Raw genomic sequence first — 14,018 nt, 5'->3', positions numbered from 1 at the left:
AATTCTAACCTGAAAAAAAGTGTGTTACTGCGGTAAATATAGAACATATAGCAGCTATATTGGGAACTAAAATAGGTATTTCTGCTATGCACAAAAAAAGAAAGAAAAGGAAATCACAATCAAACCTCATCTTCTTTTTCTTTTTGGTTTGGCTTGATTCTGTTGTTTCAATTAAAAAAAGGAAAAAAGAAAACTACGAACTCCCCAGTTTTCTTTATTCAACCTAATGGAAGTTCTTTCAGTTTATTGTGTATAATGGGTTTTATTTGTTTACTTATTGGTCAATTTTAATTTTAATGTATATAGTTTTGAAATATATATTTTTCGCACTTTTATTAATTAACAGTGAATTTCACTGTATTTTACAGATCTTTTGAATAGATGAAGGGACAAAACTAGTAATTATAAAAGACACAAGACCAAAAACGTCACCATAAAGAGTAAATGATTCTTGGATAATTTTTTCTAGAGCTGTATGTAGTAATCTTACCATTTCTAAAACTAAACTTTATTTACTTAATATGGAACTTTTTTAAAAGTCATAATTTCCAAAATCCCATGTAAAGTGGGCTGGAACATAGTTAGAGTGAATTTCTACCTTTAAAATTAAATTAGTTTATTTTTAATATATTTTTTGCTACTCATTTTTTTTTAGTTTTGCAACATAAAAATTGTAACATCCCAAAACTATAGTGTAAAGCCATATATGATAGGAACATCATATTCATAATACTACAGATCAGTTATTACAAAAGATAGAATGTACGGTTATGGCCGAACGGCCTTACAAAATAGCAAGGGGTTAAAACTGTACAAATATACAATCCTAGACCGAACGGTTTACAGAATACTTATACCGAACGGTCCTCCAAAGCAAGAAAACAACATATGGCCAAACGGTTCTACTGTTCAACCTTAACATCTACCTCTACCAAATTTTCTTCTTCCAGCACCTCTTCCATCAACGCTTCTCCTTCTGCTCACATCCACACGGATGATCATTACAACACAAAGACAACCACCGAACGTACAAAACGGACAAGACAGGAAGTAGGGTAAGCTTATGTAATTCAATTCAAGTATCAACATAGATTTCACACAATTCAAATAAACGAGATAGTTCATTCACTTTTACATGCAAAGCCTAATACTAGACTCTGACTGTCTAGACTGTATGAATTCTGTGTAGCTACGACGTTCGTGCACCTGGGTGATGTAGTAACTAGGATACCCTCAACAGCTGCCACCCGAGGTTAGTCCGTTCTGTCCAAATTAACTATAAGGACGAGGACCTCCTATCATTCTCACACATGACTTACCCTTCTCTACGTGAGAAACGAGTAATCACGAATATCAGGATGAACCGCCAGCTTAGCATGCCCACATTCATACTTTACCAATTCCAATATACATTCATGAGTTATTCCTCCCCTGAATACTCGTTCATAACCCAAGTCATTTCATTCATATCATATTCCATCATCTTTCATTATTAAGACCTCAACGAAACCAATTTGATTAAAGATCTCTTAGGATACCAAATGCCGAACGTTAAACTTCAACCCCGAACGAGACCAAACGCTTGGAGTGAGATCGAAAGGTCTCCAGTTCCAAAACAGATCAAAACCGGGAAAGTTAATATCGGGGTTTGAGATAGAGACTGATTACAATAATATTTCTCAAGGACGAATAGAACTAAACGTTATTTACAAGGTGGGCCAATTGAATGAACTGACTCACGAGAGTTTAAACCGAACGCCAATAAGCCTAGGCCAAGTACTAAGACTCTAGGCTGAAACCAATTGAGATAGACATTGTAAGACATCAAATAATAGTACTTAACGGAATCCTGTGAAGAAACCGAACGTCAATATATACTTAGCTTTTGAATGAGTTAAACATCAAGAAAAACAGAATGCCAGTCGAAGACCGAGCACCGTAAAGAGCGAACACTATTGAGTTTGGACGAACGTTCTTATTATCAAGATAGATTACAAAAAGGAGAATGAGCGCCTGGTGTAAGACTGAGCACTACTAAACTTATAGAATAAAGGCTTGATAAATATAAGATACCATTTAACTAGTATTCAAGAATGAACGAGATATACAATTACATATAGATATACTTAGGTTTACCATCAAACACCAAGGAATGGATATCCTTGGTTGAACGCTTATATACAGATATTACAGAACGAAGACGCTCGGTCATCCACTAGAATTCTTTCCAAATGAAAGAATCCAGCTCTTACCGAGTCCACAGGAAAACCAAACGGTCAAAGACCATTCAGTGACGAACATAAATTTTCATATGGAATTACATACTTAAAATTCTTTATATCAATTCGTTTCTCAACATTTATCTTCATAAATTCATACAGTCAAAACATAGCAAAAATCATATTCATTCAACAATCAACGAACATGCATCCATTCAACACGAACATAAAAACGAACATAAAAATCAAATTATATAAGCTTTCCTTACCTCTAACGTGACCGAACGTTCACAGCTTGAACAGAATAGCTCACCACCAATTTCTTAGAAGACTAGGATCGTGATATATGAAACTAATCAAATGAAAGACCAGAAAGGCGTTCAAAAAGGGTTTAAGAAACTCATGTAACTGAAACTGAGTTTGCATGTACAGACAACTACTCGGCTGAGAGAGAGGAACTTACCAGCCCATAATCTGAAACTGATCGGTTCAAACGGACGCCCTCTACGCCGGAAGAGTAGAAATGGTGCCTGAGTGGTGATCGGAGAAGAGAAAATGAGTGTTTCTCAGAGAGAAGATGAAGAAATCTAGAGAGAAGGAGGAGAAAATGGAAACTCAGAAGGTTAAAGAAGATGGTTGCATGCAGAGAGTGGCGTCAATTTTCGAAAACTGAATTTTACTTCTACCGTCAAAGATGAACGACCACTCAGCTGCTCACACCTGCCTCCCACTTTCTGATTTCCAGATTTTCTTTGCTTGACACTTGACGTCCACTCAAATGAGTTTTGGATGCGTTTTAATGAGATCTGACAATAATTTATTCCTATCATTTTTCTTTTTACTCAAAACATTTTTATGAAATGTAAAATACTTTAAAAAATATAATTTAAAAATTTTATTGTACAATAGTAGTTTTTCATTATCTAATAAAATATAGATATTTTTTATAAAAATTGTGTAATAATTACTTTTTACAGATTTTGAAAAATGAAAGTTAATTTATATTTGCTTCTAAAAACTTATTAGTCCTAAAGAATATATAAATATTGGTTTTATAAAAAGTTATTCAAATTAATTTTTTAATTGTAACCATATTTTAGATATATAATTTTATTATTTAGAAAAATTGAAAAATAATATATGTGTTTAAACATAAAAATAAGATAATTTTGAAAGAAAAAAATGTTCAAAACAAGGTATTTTTTACACGTTCATATTATATTCGGATATAATCGTCAAAACATATTTGAACAAGTTATTTTTTACAAGTTCATATTATATTCGGATATAATCGTCAAAAACATATTCCTTTTAATTTGTTTGTGTTTTGAAATTTTTGTGGGGTTGAGTTAGACTAAGTTCATTTCTTAACATGGTATCAGATTTAGGTTAGAACTTATCCTAACGATATTTATTGTTTATTGGACATATTGTTTCATCCGCTATCGGACAACCCATTAATGTCTAGTCTCACGCTCGGTATGTATATACCCGGCGTGAGGATGTGTTAGTAGTCTCACATCTTATAAGTGGGTGCAAACGTCATCTTATAAGAGATTTTGTGGAGTTGAGTTAGGCTTAGAGTTCACTTCTTAACAATATTTGGATACAATCGTAAAAGCATATTTCTTTTAATTTTGTTTTTATTTTAGTTTTTATGAACTTATTTTGATAAACTATTTTAAAAAATTATATATCAATATGTTTTTAACTTTTTTTTTAGTTTTCACATCTAAAATATAATAAACATGTTTCAATTTAAAAAGAAACAATTTTTTCTCAAAAGAATAATCTATACAAAAATCAAATAAGTTATTATTTTTATAAAACAATGTTAATATAACATAAACATTTTTGTATATCAAAATTGAATAATACACACAATTTTATGAAATTAAAATATATATATATATATATATATATATATATATATATATATATATATATATATATATATATATATATATATATATATAAAAGAAACTAGATGTTAATATTGATTCATGAATAATGTATACGATAAGTTATAAAATAAGTTAGACCAATACGATAATTTAATCGAAAAACTTTTAAATGTTACTATAAATATATTATTAGGAATGAAATAATCAACATATTAAAGGAAATTCATGGGTTGACATTAGCTTGTAGGTCTTTATAGATAGTTGATCTTGTGAACTTTCTTTAATAAAATATTTTTTTGACATGTGAATTTTTTTTTGTCTCAACCCATGTGAACTAGGATCAAGTTTTATGAGATGACTAATTTAACATATCTAATTTTTTCTATAAATATTTTTATTATTTTATAAATAAAAAAATATTTAATGTCCTAAAACATAAAATATTTTTAAATTTACCATAAAGAAAACTAAAGTGGTTAATAAAAATGTTGCGAGATAATTTACTTTTTAAATATGAAAAGTAGAACTTTACTAAGATGAGATGCAACAAGAGATAATTATTTTAACATCTTAAACATCTTTTGAAATTCATTTTACTCTATGTGACAATGTTTTTAAATTTTATAATTTTTATTCTAATAAGAGAATTTTAACTTTTCAAAACTTATACTTTTTATTTTTATAACAAAATTTTAAATATGAAATCACATTTTAATAAAACTTTTTTATAAATGTAAAAATTGTGATTTTAACTATAATTTCTAGAAAATGTTCGTTATAAAGGAAAAAATTTGTAACTCTCACTCTTTAGGAGTTATAACTATATCATATTTAGGTCGTATCTTTGATCCACAGAGTATAATTAGGTAAATTTTATATCTTACAAGTTTAACCTCTTGTTAAAACTCTAGATATGAACCTCACTCGACTCTCACAACCTTCCTTGACAGTTACAACTAATTATGTTCCTTTATATGAGTTTAATACTAATAAAGTTAAAATCATCTCATTTCAATATTTATCGTTTATACACTACACACATCACAACACATAGTAGAATTCTCATTATAGGAATCACTCTTTTCATTCCATTCAAGTTCATATCAAACCGAAGTAAAAATACAACTACTTCAAAGTATATACAACCTTCACACCTAACTTACACTTAAATCATCATACTATGTCATTCATGTGTATTTTACCTCAATCCAAACTCATCATATAGCATCACCCACATATTGTTTATTTTAATTAAAATGTTAATATTTTATCATTTATTTTTTATTACGTTGGTATAATATTCAAGTACAATATTTTCATTAAGTATATCAAAATATTGAAAATCATTTATCTAACCACAAATGTTTAATTGACAATCCCAATAGTCAAAGTGAAGAACCATATTTCAAAAACCATTAGTCACAATTTCAATCTGATCCAACGGTTAATTAAGTATAAATCAAAATTTTATCGAGGCAGCCTAGATACAAAACCAAGGTGGTGCTCAACACCTTACACTTGGCACCCAGCTTTAGAACCCCTTTGCTCATTGTCAAGTAAGCGCTCAACAACCAGGGTACTGTCCAACGCCTTATACCTTTGAAGATTATTTTCAAGTGGGCATCAACAGTCCCACGATACCATTGAACATCCTGGACCTCTAGAGTTCATTGACTTGAGTTCTTCGACTGGTGCCTAATGGTTATGTGGTACCGCTTAATGTTGTATCAATAAAATAACTTTTGATTCAATTACGTTAGATTATCCAACTTATCAATCTAGTCAATAGTTATTTTTTAGTTCAAAGTACTTTGTTTAGTTCAAAATAAGTCTCAAGTAGAGCAAATTGGATAATTCTAACATTATCAAACCAATTCCACAAATGTATTACAAAACCAAACATATCGAAAATACCAATAATTATCACAAAAATTATTAATTTCATCACAATCAATTCATCAATTCAAAATAAATAAATCATTATAATTCAACTACCTGCACACATAAAACTTTGATTAACAATGAGAACACACAATTATAATTTTACTTGAACAAATACCCATCTTGAGTCCTTTAACATCACATCCAAACAACTATACCCTACATGCAACATATTTACTATCAAGATCCAAAAAAAGAACAAAATATGAACTTACTTTGTTCAATATTTTGATTAGGTAAGATTGTATACCTCGACACCATGAGTTCTATAACATATTTTGATCTTCAAACAAATGAAAGATGGAGCCAAAGACTTAGAAAAATAACAGAGAAATTCGATTAATAAAAAAATTATTTTTATACTCAAATTTTTAGTAACAAAATAATTGAGTATGATCAAGACAATTATTACTCTTAATTATTTTTTATATCTTTACGAAAAGAGTAAATCATTTTTTGATAAAAATTTCTAAAATATTTTTCTTATTTTATAAATAAAAATAAAATAAATTAATTTCTTAAAACATAACATATTGTTAATATTTATCAGAAAGAACAATGAAGAGGTTAATAAAATTTTTGCAAGACAATTTATTTTTGAAATATAAAGAGTAGAACTTTACCAAGATTAGGTGCAAAAAATAATTTATTATAATTTCTCACAGTAACGTGACAATTATTTTAACATCTTAAACATTTTTCATATAATCATTTATGAAATGCATTTTACTTTACATAATTTCAATATGTGGCAATGTTTTCAATATTTAAAATTCTTATTCTAATAAAAGAGTTTTTATAGAAGTCGCACTTCACTAATTTTTATTTAAATTTTAATGTATCAAATATTTTAAATAATCCTTTTATTTTTATAATATAAAATTTTAAATATACCATCACATTTCAATAAAAATGTCATATAAATCTAAAATTTATGATTCTAACTATAATTTCTACACTTGTAATGTTAAATATAAAGGGCAAAACCCATGATTATAAGATTTCAGTTTTATGAAGTATTGGCAAAATAGGACTTTGGGTAAAAAAGAAATTAAAAAATAAATGAAATAATTATTAAAAATTCTTTATTTGAAACAAAGATTGTAAGATGGTTTTAAAAATATGTTTGAATAGTGAAGAACCCCGTAAACTAAGATAAAAATACTATATTTAGTGTAAAAATGGAAAGTAGTTTAAATTAAGCAACTATATTAATAATTTGAAAAAGGATAATAATTAATTAATTTAAAACTAAAATCACATAACTTGTTTTAATGTTGTTCTCTTTAAAAATTAATGACAATATTTACACTTGAATACTGTTTGTAAATATTTTTAATTGAGTTCGTTGTCAAAAGTTCTTGGAATAAGACGGTTTATTAAATATCAAAGAATAGTTATGATAAAAATTTAATAACAAGTAAAAGTAACACTCAAATATGATTAACCTTGTATTTAAATATAACAGTTAAAAAGTATTCAGGTAAAAATTAAATTTATTTGACCAAAAGGCATTCAAATTGGACTTTCTATATAAATGAAAATAATTAATTTCAAAAATATGAAATTAAACTCAATTTTGAACAAAAATTTAGACATTTAGATTTCTTTTTACCTATATATCATGAATCAGGTAATAAGTGTGATTCAAACTAAAGAGAGAGAAAAGTCAAATTCAATTTAAACACCAAATCAAACCAATCTTTTTTTCTTCTGATTCCAAAGCTTCGGTGTGAACTGTTCAAAAAGATCCTTCTCAGATTCAATTCAACGAATCAAAACAAAATCTCACAAACCAAATGCAAAACTCTACTGAATCTTCTCCAGCTTCAGCCGGGCCGGTGGACCCGGTGCCGTTCCTCCCACAAAGCCGCCACGTCGCCCGCCGTGCCCCACTACGAACAGCGACGAGGTTCTTCCGACGCGCGAGCGGGCGGCGCCTTATGCTGGGAGAGGCTTCGGTGCGCGTGCGGGAAGCGGCCGCGGCCGAGGTGGAGGAGCGGCAGAGCGAGTGGGCGTACTCGCGGCCGGTGGTGGCGGTGGACGTCCTGTGGAACACGGCGTTTCTGGTGATCGGTGCGTCGGTGCTGTGGCGGAGCGCTGCGGAGGAGCCGAGCGTGCCTCTCAGGACGTGGATTTTGGGGTATTTAGTGCAGGGAATGATTCACTCTCTCTGCGTCCTGGTTGAGTTCCGAAGGAGAATGATGAGTGGGACCAATTTCCGTTCCAATGTGCCAAACCATGTTGAATGGAGCTTCACTTCTGAAAGTGACCAAGAGTTTTATTATTACGAACCCTCTCTCCAGGGTGATGAAAACTGGTACCAACTCTTATGATCATTTATTACTTCGGGTTATACATAAAATTTTATGAACATAACATTTCTTCTTTTTATAAATGATTATAGGTAAAGTTCATTGATTAAGCATGTTTGTTTGCTTAAAGAAATAATTTAGTTGGACAGTGTACACATTATTACAAAGTGTTTATACACCACATTATATAACTTGTATATATAAAAATATTAGCAGGTAATAAGTATAGTTTAACTACAAATGTACAATGTCATGTTAAAAGTTGTGTATTAGTAGTCAATTAAGGTTTTTCTTCACTATATTTTTTTTGTTATTGTTGTATTGTAATTTTTAAGTATAAAATGCACAATCTATATTTAGTCAGAGATTCATCAAATTAAATTGTAAAATTGATTGCATTTTAATTGGATTATTTCATAATTTTATTTTATTTTTTGTAGGAAAAAACATACATTGCCTTGGGTCCTTTAGAACACTAGTAGCTCCCCCGGCACATGATGATTTATTATCTATACCATAGTATTTTGGTCGTTTATGTTTTGTTAGTTTGCATTTTCCTTTCTTAGTTTAGTGTAGTAAACTATAATATGTTTGGTAAAAAAAGTTTGAAATTTGAGTTAAAGAAAAAATAGGAGAAAACAAATTGAATTTTATTTATGTAGATTTTTTTTTCTTTTTAATTTTTATAATTTCTTCGATCAAATGAAAGCAAATGCATTGTCGTATTTGTTCTTTTTTTTTTTTCTTTATCGTTCGAACATGGGTAATTGGTGGAAACCCGAAATTTGTTAAGTTTTGATCTTGGTTTCTTATTTTGAATTATAGTTTTCCAACGTAGATTATTTTCTGTGAAATTCTGAATATAGATGAAAAGTGAAAATAATAGGATATATTTATTCTGGACGTGGAACAGATAGACCTTTAAATTGTGAAAAGGCAACAATAGATTTCCTGTTTGTCTGTGCAAACTCGTGATGAATTTAATGATAAATTTGTGGTTTGAAACGATGCTTTGAAGGACAATACTATACACGTTATTTCACGAGTGTGTGTTTTTCGCCGTCTGAATGATCATTCTGGACTACGGACGGTTAGGGTGACAATGAATGAAAGCGGTATAAAGTGAAGAAATTGAAACTAACAAGTTTGGAATCATTCAGTTATGCATTGTTTAATGTCTTGATGCATTTTCATTCTCTACTATATATCCGTTTCAATTCTTCCAATATAACCGCATTTCATAAAGAGAGTATCTTTTTGAGACTAGTTTTGCTGTATTTAGCATTGTAGGTTGAATGTCGAACTGTTCCTTTTTTTTACCTTACGCATGTTTGTAAACTTATTGTTTGTTGTTTTGTCAGCATCATAAAATACATAGAGTCGGCAAATACCATGCTTTCATTTATATGGTGGACTGTTGGAGTCTACTGGGTAACTCTTGGTGGCCAGAGTCTGACAACGGATGCACCTCAGCTTTACTGGTTAGTTGGAATCTGTAACATTATGTATTGGTTAAATTATATGAAAAGTTAATAATATCTTCATGGATTTAATCATCATGCACCTCTCTTTGCAGTATTCTGCCTTATCCCATTTTGTAATCATCATGCATGTTGTGTTATGCAGGGTCTCTATCGCATTTCTTTCTTTCGACGTTGTCATTGTACTGATCTGTGTCGCTGTTGCATGCCTTATTGGTATTGCTGTTTGCTGCTGTCTACCATGCATCCTTGCTCTCCTGTACGCAGTGACAGATCAGGTCGTAATGCCATGCATTCTGCAACCCATCTTTATATATCATTAAAAGAATTGTCTTTTGTCCCTTCAGTACGTAAATCCCTGTGATTTCAACAAACTTATCAATGTCGAATCATGGATTTGTTTTCAATTTTGTTTCATTCCCTTTTTTGTATGCGTCATATTCTTTTTCTCCAACTTTTTCATACTTAATTTTGACCTTTGATTGGTAACAGGAAGGGGCAACGAAGGAAGAGATTGACCAGTTGCCAAAATATAAGTTCAGAATAATAAAAGAAGGTGATATTGAAGAATCTTCAAGAGGAATAATGATCGAATCTGAGAGTGAGACAGCCACAGAACATGTTGTTGCCTTAGAAGATGCAGTAAGTTCCTAGTGTTTTTCAGAATAAAAATGATCCTATCCTCCAAATGTTAGGATTTGAATACATATCTTTTTGTGTTAAGATTTCTTTCTTCTCCTCACATTCCATTAAAATTGTCTAAAAAATTTAGTTATGTATATTCACTTTTAATTTTTTTTTTCTGTTTAAATTTGTTTGTTATATCTTTTATTTATTTAAGTTAATTCTACATATTTTTATTATGATTTTAAATATTTTTCTTCTGTTTTATATTTTTAAAACATTTAAAAATTTAGGCATAGTGTTTCTGGATACTTGCTATATATTATTGTAAGCTCTTGTGCATGTATATAGAGCCTTGCTATATTTTCCAACAATTACCTCTTGATACTTCATAAAAAGAAGTACATAAAACAAAATACAACAAACATTTAATTCTTCTTTGATTAGGAATTAAGAGGATTTGCGTAAAAGTTACAGACCGATATCAAATTATTCTTTGGGCATAACATTTGCACAATCGTATCTACATCGTGTCAAAGCAAATCAATGTTTAGATTATTATTGTTTTATTGTTGGGAGGAATTCCTCATTTTTTGGAAAAAGTTGTACCTTTTAAGGTACATTTAGAATACTTGCACCAATAATTAAAACATGAACTAAACCCTTTATGTGTTTTGAGTACTCAGTCTATTTGAAATATAAACATCTTATTTGTTGAACTTTATATCTTTGTTTATTAAAGCCGATGCAACCTTTATAATGCCCAGTATGCTGCACCAGGTAGCTGTATATTTTGATGGATGGTTTCACACTTTCACTTTCACAATTTGGAAGAGCAAAATTCATTTTTGCTAAAAGAAATCCCACTTATGACATTGATGATTGTGGTATAATGACAGGAATGCTGTATCTGTCTCTCTCCATATGATGATGGTGCTGAAATCAGAGAACTTCCTTGCAACCACCATTTTCATTGCGCATGCATAGACAAATGGCTGCTAATCAATGCTACCTGCCCTCTCTGCAAGCTTGATATTTTGGTTGGTAACCACCATCATGAAGTTTGAACAGGTTCCTTTTTTCATTGCATTGATTAGTAGGAAAACAGAGCCCTTTTGACATCGCTCTGTTTTCTGTGCTGTGTATATTTCTCCCTTAATCATGTTGGGAACAGTTTGTTTCCAGCTAAATGTGCATTAACTATTAAGACCATAAGCCCTCTCACTTCAGCTCATGACATGACCAGATAGACACGATGCCTTATATTAGGAAAATCGTATTTATTGCACAAGGTTTCACACCTGTTCTGTATAACTGTATCTTACGATGACAAGGTCATGGAGGCCTGAATGAGAATATCCAAATTCTTGTACATTGTTGGACCTGTACAGAAAAATAAAATTTATTATGATTTCCATGCAATGGTTTTTTTGTTGTTTTACTCCTTCGTAGTCTTCAAGATAAAATATGATTGCTACATTTTATTTTCATGCACGGTTATTACTGGCAGTAATGCTGAAATCTCTCTTGATGGGTTTCTAATATCCATCCTTTTCTTGTGAGATCTTCTAGCTTCTTCCTATTTGGGGAGCGATGGGCCTCCATATATTTTGTTTGCTTGAGAAGAGAGAAATATGTAACATGAATACAATATACCTCAAACCTAAATTATGGAAGAGTGTGTCTAAAAGATGGTCTTGGTCCAACAATCATCCTCCTAAATTTGATGTTTGGAAATACAATCTATTAACACCCATTTTTTGTATCTCAATTTTTAAGTACTCATCTTACACTTCACTTATTTCTCTTTTATTTTGATCATATGACTTACTAAATTTCTTTTGTGTGCTCAAAATAACACGTGTTGGAAGTAGAACATACACAAAAAATTTTAAAAGCTAACTTTTTCTCTACAAACATTGACTGTTTTTTTTTGGTACATTATAAACTCATTCATCCGTGTACAGTTAAAGAGACTAATATTAACATCCGAAATGCAGAGGTCAACAAAGTGAACAAACTAGTAAAATACTCTACCTTTTCTACAACTAGTGTCAGAAACTAAACCATTGTCAATATGCTTAAATTACTGTTAACCAAATCAAGAAGAAAACAAAAACATTCATCTTGGAATATTGAGAGGGAAATTCCAGAAAACAGGAACCCCAGTAACAGTTCCTGCAGCATCATTCTCACCCATTGTCACTTGTTTCCCAAACCCTCTCGAATTCTTTTCAATCTCCACCATTGAACACGAAGATTCACGCTCCTGTGGTGCCTTCACCACCCTCACTGAGAAATTGATGACCCCATTTCTGTTACCCTTCTCATCCCAAAGCCTATAACTCAACAACTGCAAGCTATTTTCTGAAACAAACCCTCCAAGGTCAAACTCAGAAACTGCTATTCGTGCTGCTCCCACACTTTTAACACCCAGCCATGTCTTGCATTGCACCTCTAACGTGATGCAGTTGGCTCCATCAACCAAGAACTTCTCGTTCCATGATGGGTTGTTGCTCCCACCCTCTTCTTCTGTCCTGGTTGTAAAGAATTTGGTGCATGATTGCGTGTGAACAACAACGTATGTGTCTTTTCTTATTGGTTTTCCGTTCATGCAAAGATTTTCGGCTGATATAATCGTGATCTCCATGCTGTGAGTGAGGAATGCAAGTGCATAAAGATCTATGGGATTTGGATTTTACAGAGAGAGAAAATGGAAAAGATTAAGATAGAAGGATCATGATGTCTGAGACATGAAACGTCTGCTTTTCTTGTCCTTTAGTAATGGCTTTGTAATATACTTTAATAATATTGGTGCTTGTTCGGTCTGTAGAGAAATTTTAAAGAAGATGGAAATTTATGCAGATACCAATATTCTTCTTTACAATAGTCAAGAAATTTCACTGTTGAATTGGACTTATTAGTTGACAGTATACTTGGAAATTCTTCACCAATTTACAATAAGTAAAACTCTTATTTTACTGAGTCGATTTTGTAAAAGTAAATTAAATTTAAAATTTATTTTTTAAGTTTGATATCATAATAATGTATTAAAGTCTATTATAACAAATTTATTATTTGTTAAATTTATTATTTCATTCAATATCATAGTGTTATCGAATCACTAAATAATGTTTAATCTTATGTTTAATATGCATATACATTAGAGTAAAGAATCACTAAATAATGTTTAATCTTATGTTTAATATGATATACATTAGAGTAAAGGAGATGTGTTGAAAGTATAACATCAATTAAGTATAAGATTAATTTATAATAGATAGTAAATGTAAAATTTATTTTATAAGTGGATTTTGTAAAATTAAGGTAAGTTTAAAATCTATTTTTAAATAATAAATAAACTTAATATGGATAAGAGAACATAATAGAACAAAACAAAGCAGCAGTATTGTGTAAACAAGATAATAGCCATGAAAACATTAATAAACTCGAAAATTCTTAGTCTTTGAAAATTCTTATTAAATATGATATAATATACATATATAAATATCAACCAAGGAGGTGCAGCTATTT

At 30.5% G+C, this 14,018-nt stretch overlaps 2 protein-coding genes across 2 annotated transcripts; one reads left to right on the top strand and one right to left on the bottom strand.

Moving 5' to 3' along the window:
- Positions 1-7,733: 7,733 nt before the first annotated feature.
- On the top strand, positions 7,734-11,925 carry LOC124832179 (E3 ubiquitin-protein ligase At1g63170-like). The gene is made up of 5 exons (XM_047306315.2): positions 7,734-8,384; positions 9,741-9,860; positions 10,006-10,138; positions 10,353-10,502; positions 11,384-11,925. Exons 1-5 carry the CDS (start codon positions 7,864-7,866, stop codon positions 11,549-11,551), a joined length of 1,092 nt encoding a protein of 363 aa, XP_047162271.1. The 5' UTR covers positions 7,734-7,863; the 3' UTR covers positions 11,552-11,925.
- Positions 11,926-12,388: 463 nt separating this feature from the next.
- Positions 12,389-13,359, bottom strand: LOC124832180 (BON1-associated protein 2-like). Its single transcript, XM_047306316.2, has one exon. It carries the CDS (start codon positions 13,132-13,134, stop codon positions 12,607-12,609), a length of 528 nt encoding a protein of 175 aa, XP_047162272.1. The 5' UTR covers positions 13,135-13,359; the 3' UTR covers positions 12,389-12,606.
- Positions 13,360-14,018: the final 659 nt, after the last annotated feature.

Source organism: Vigna umbellata, chromosome 4, assembly GCF_029865625.1.
Source record: "Vigna umbellata cultivar VRB3 chromosome 4, Vumbellata_1.0, whole genome shotgun sequence".
Lineage (NCBI taxonomy): Eukaryota > Viridiplantae > Streptophyta > Magnoliopsida > Fabales > Fabaceae > Vigna > Vigna umbellata.
Note: the sequence above shows the minus strand (reverse complement) of the source record. Positions and strands in the feature narration are given on the sequence as shown.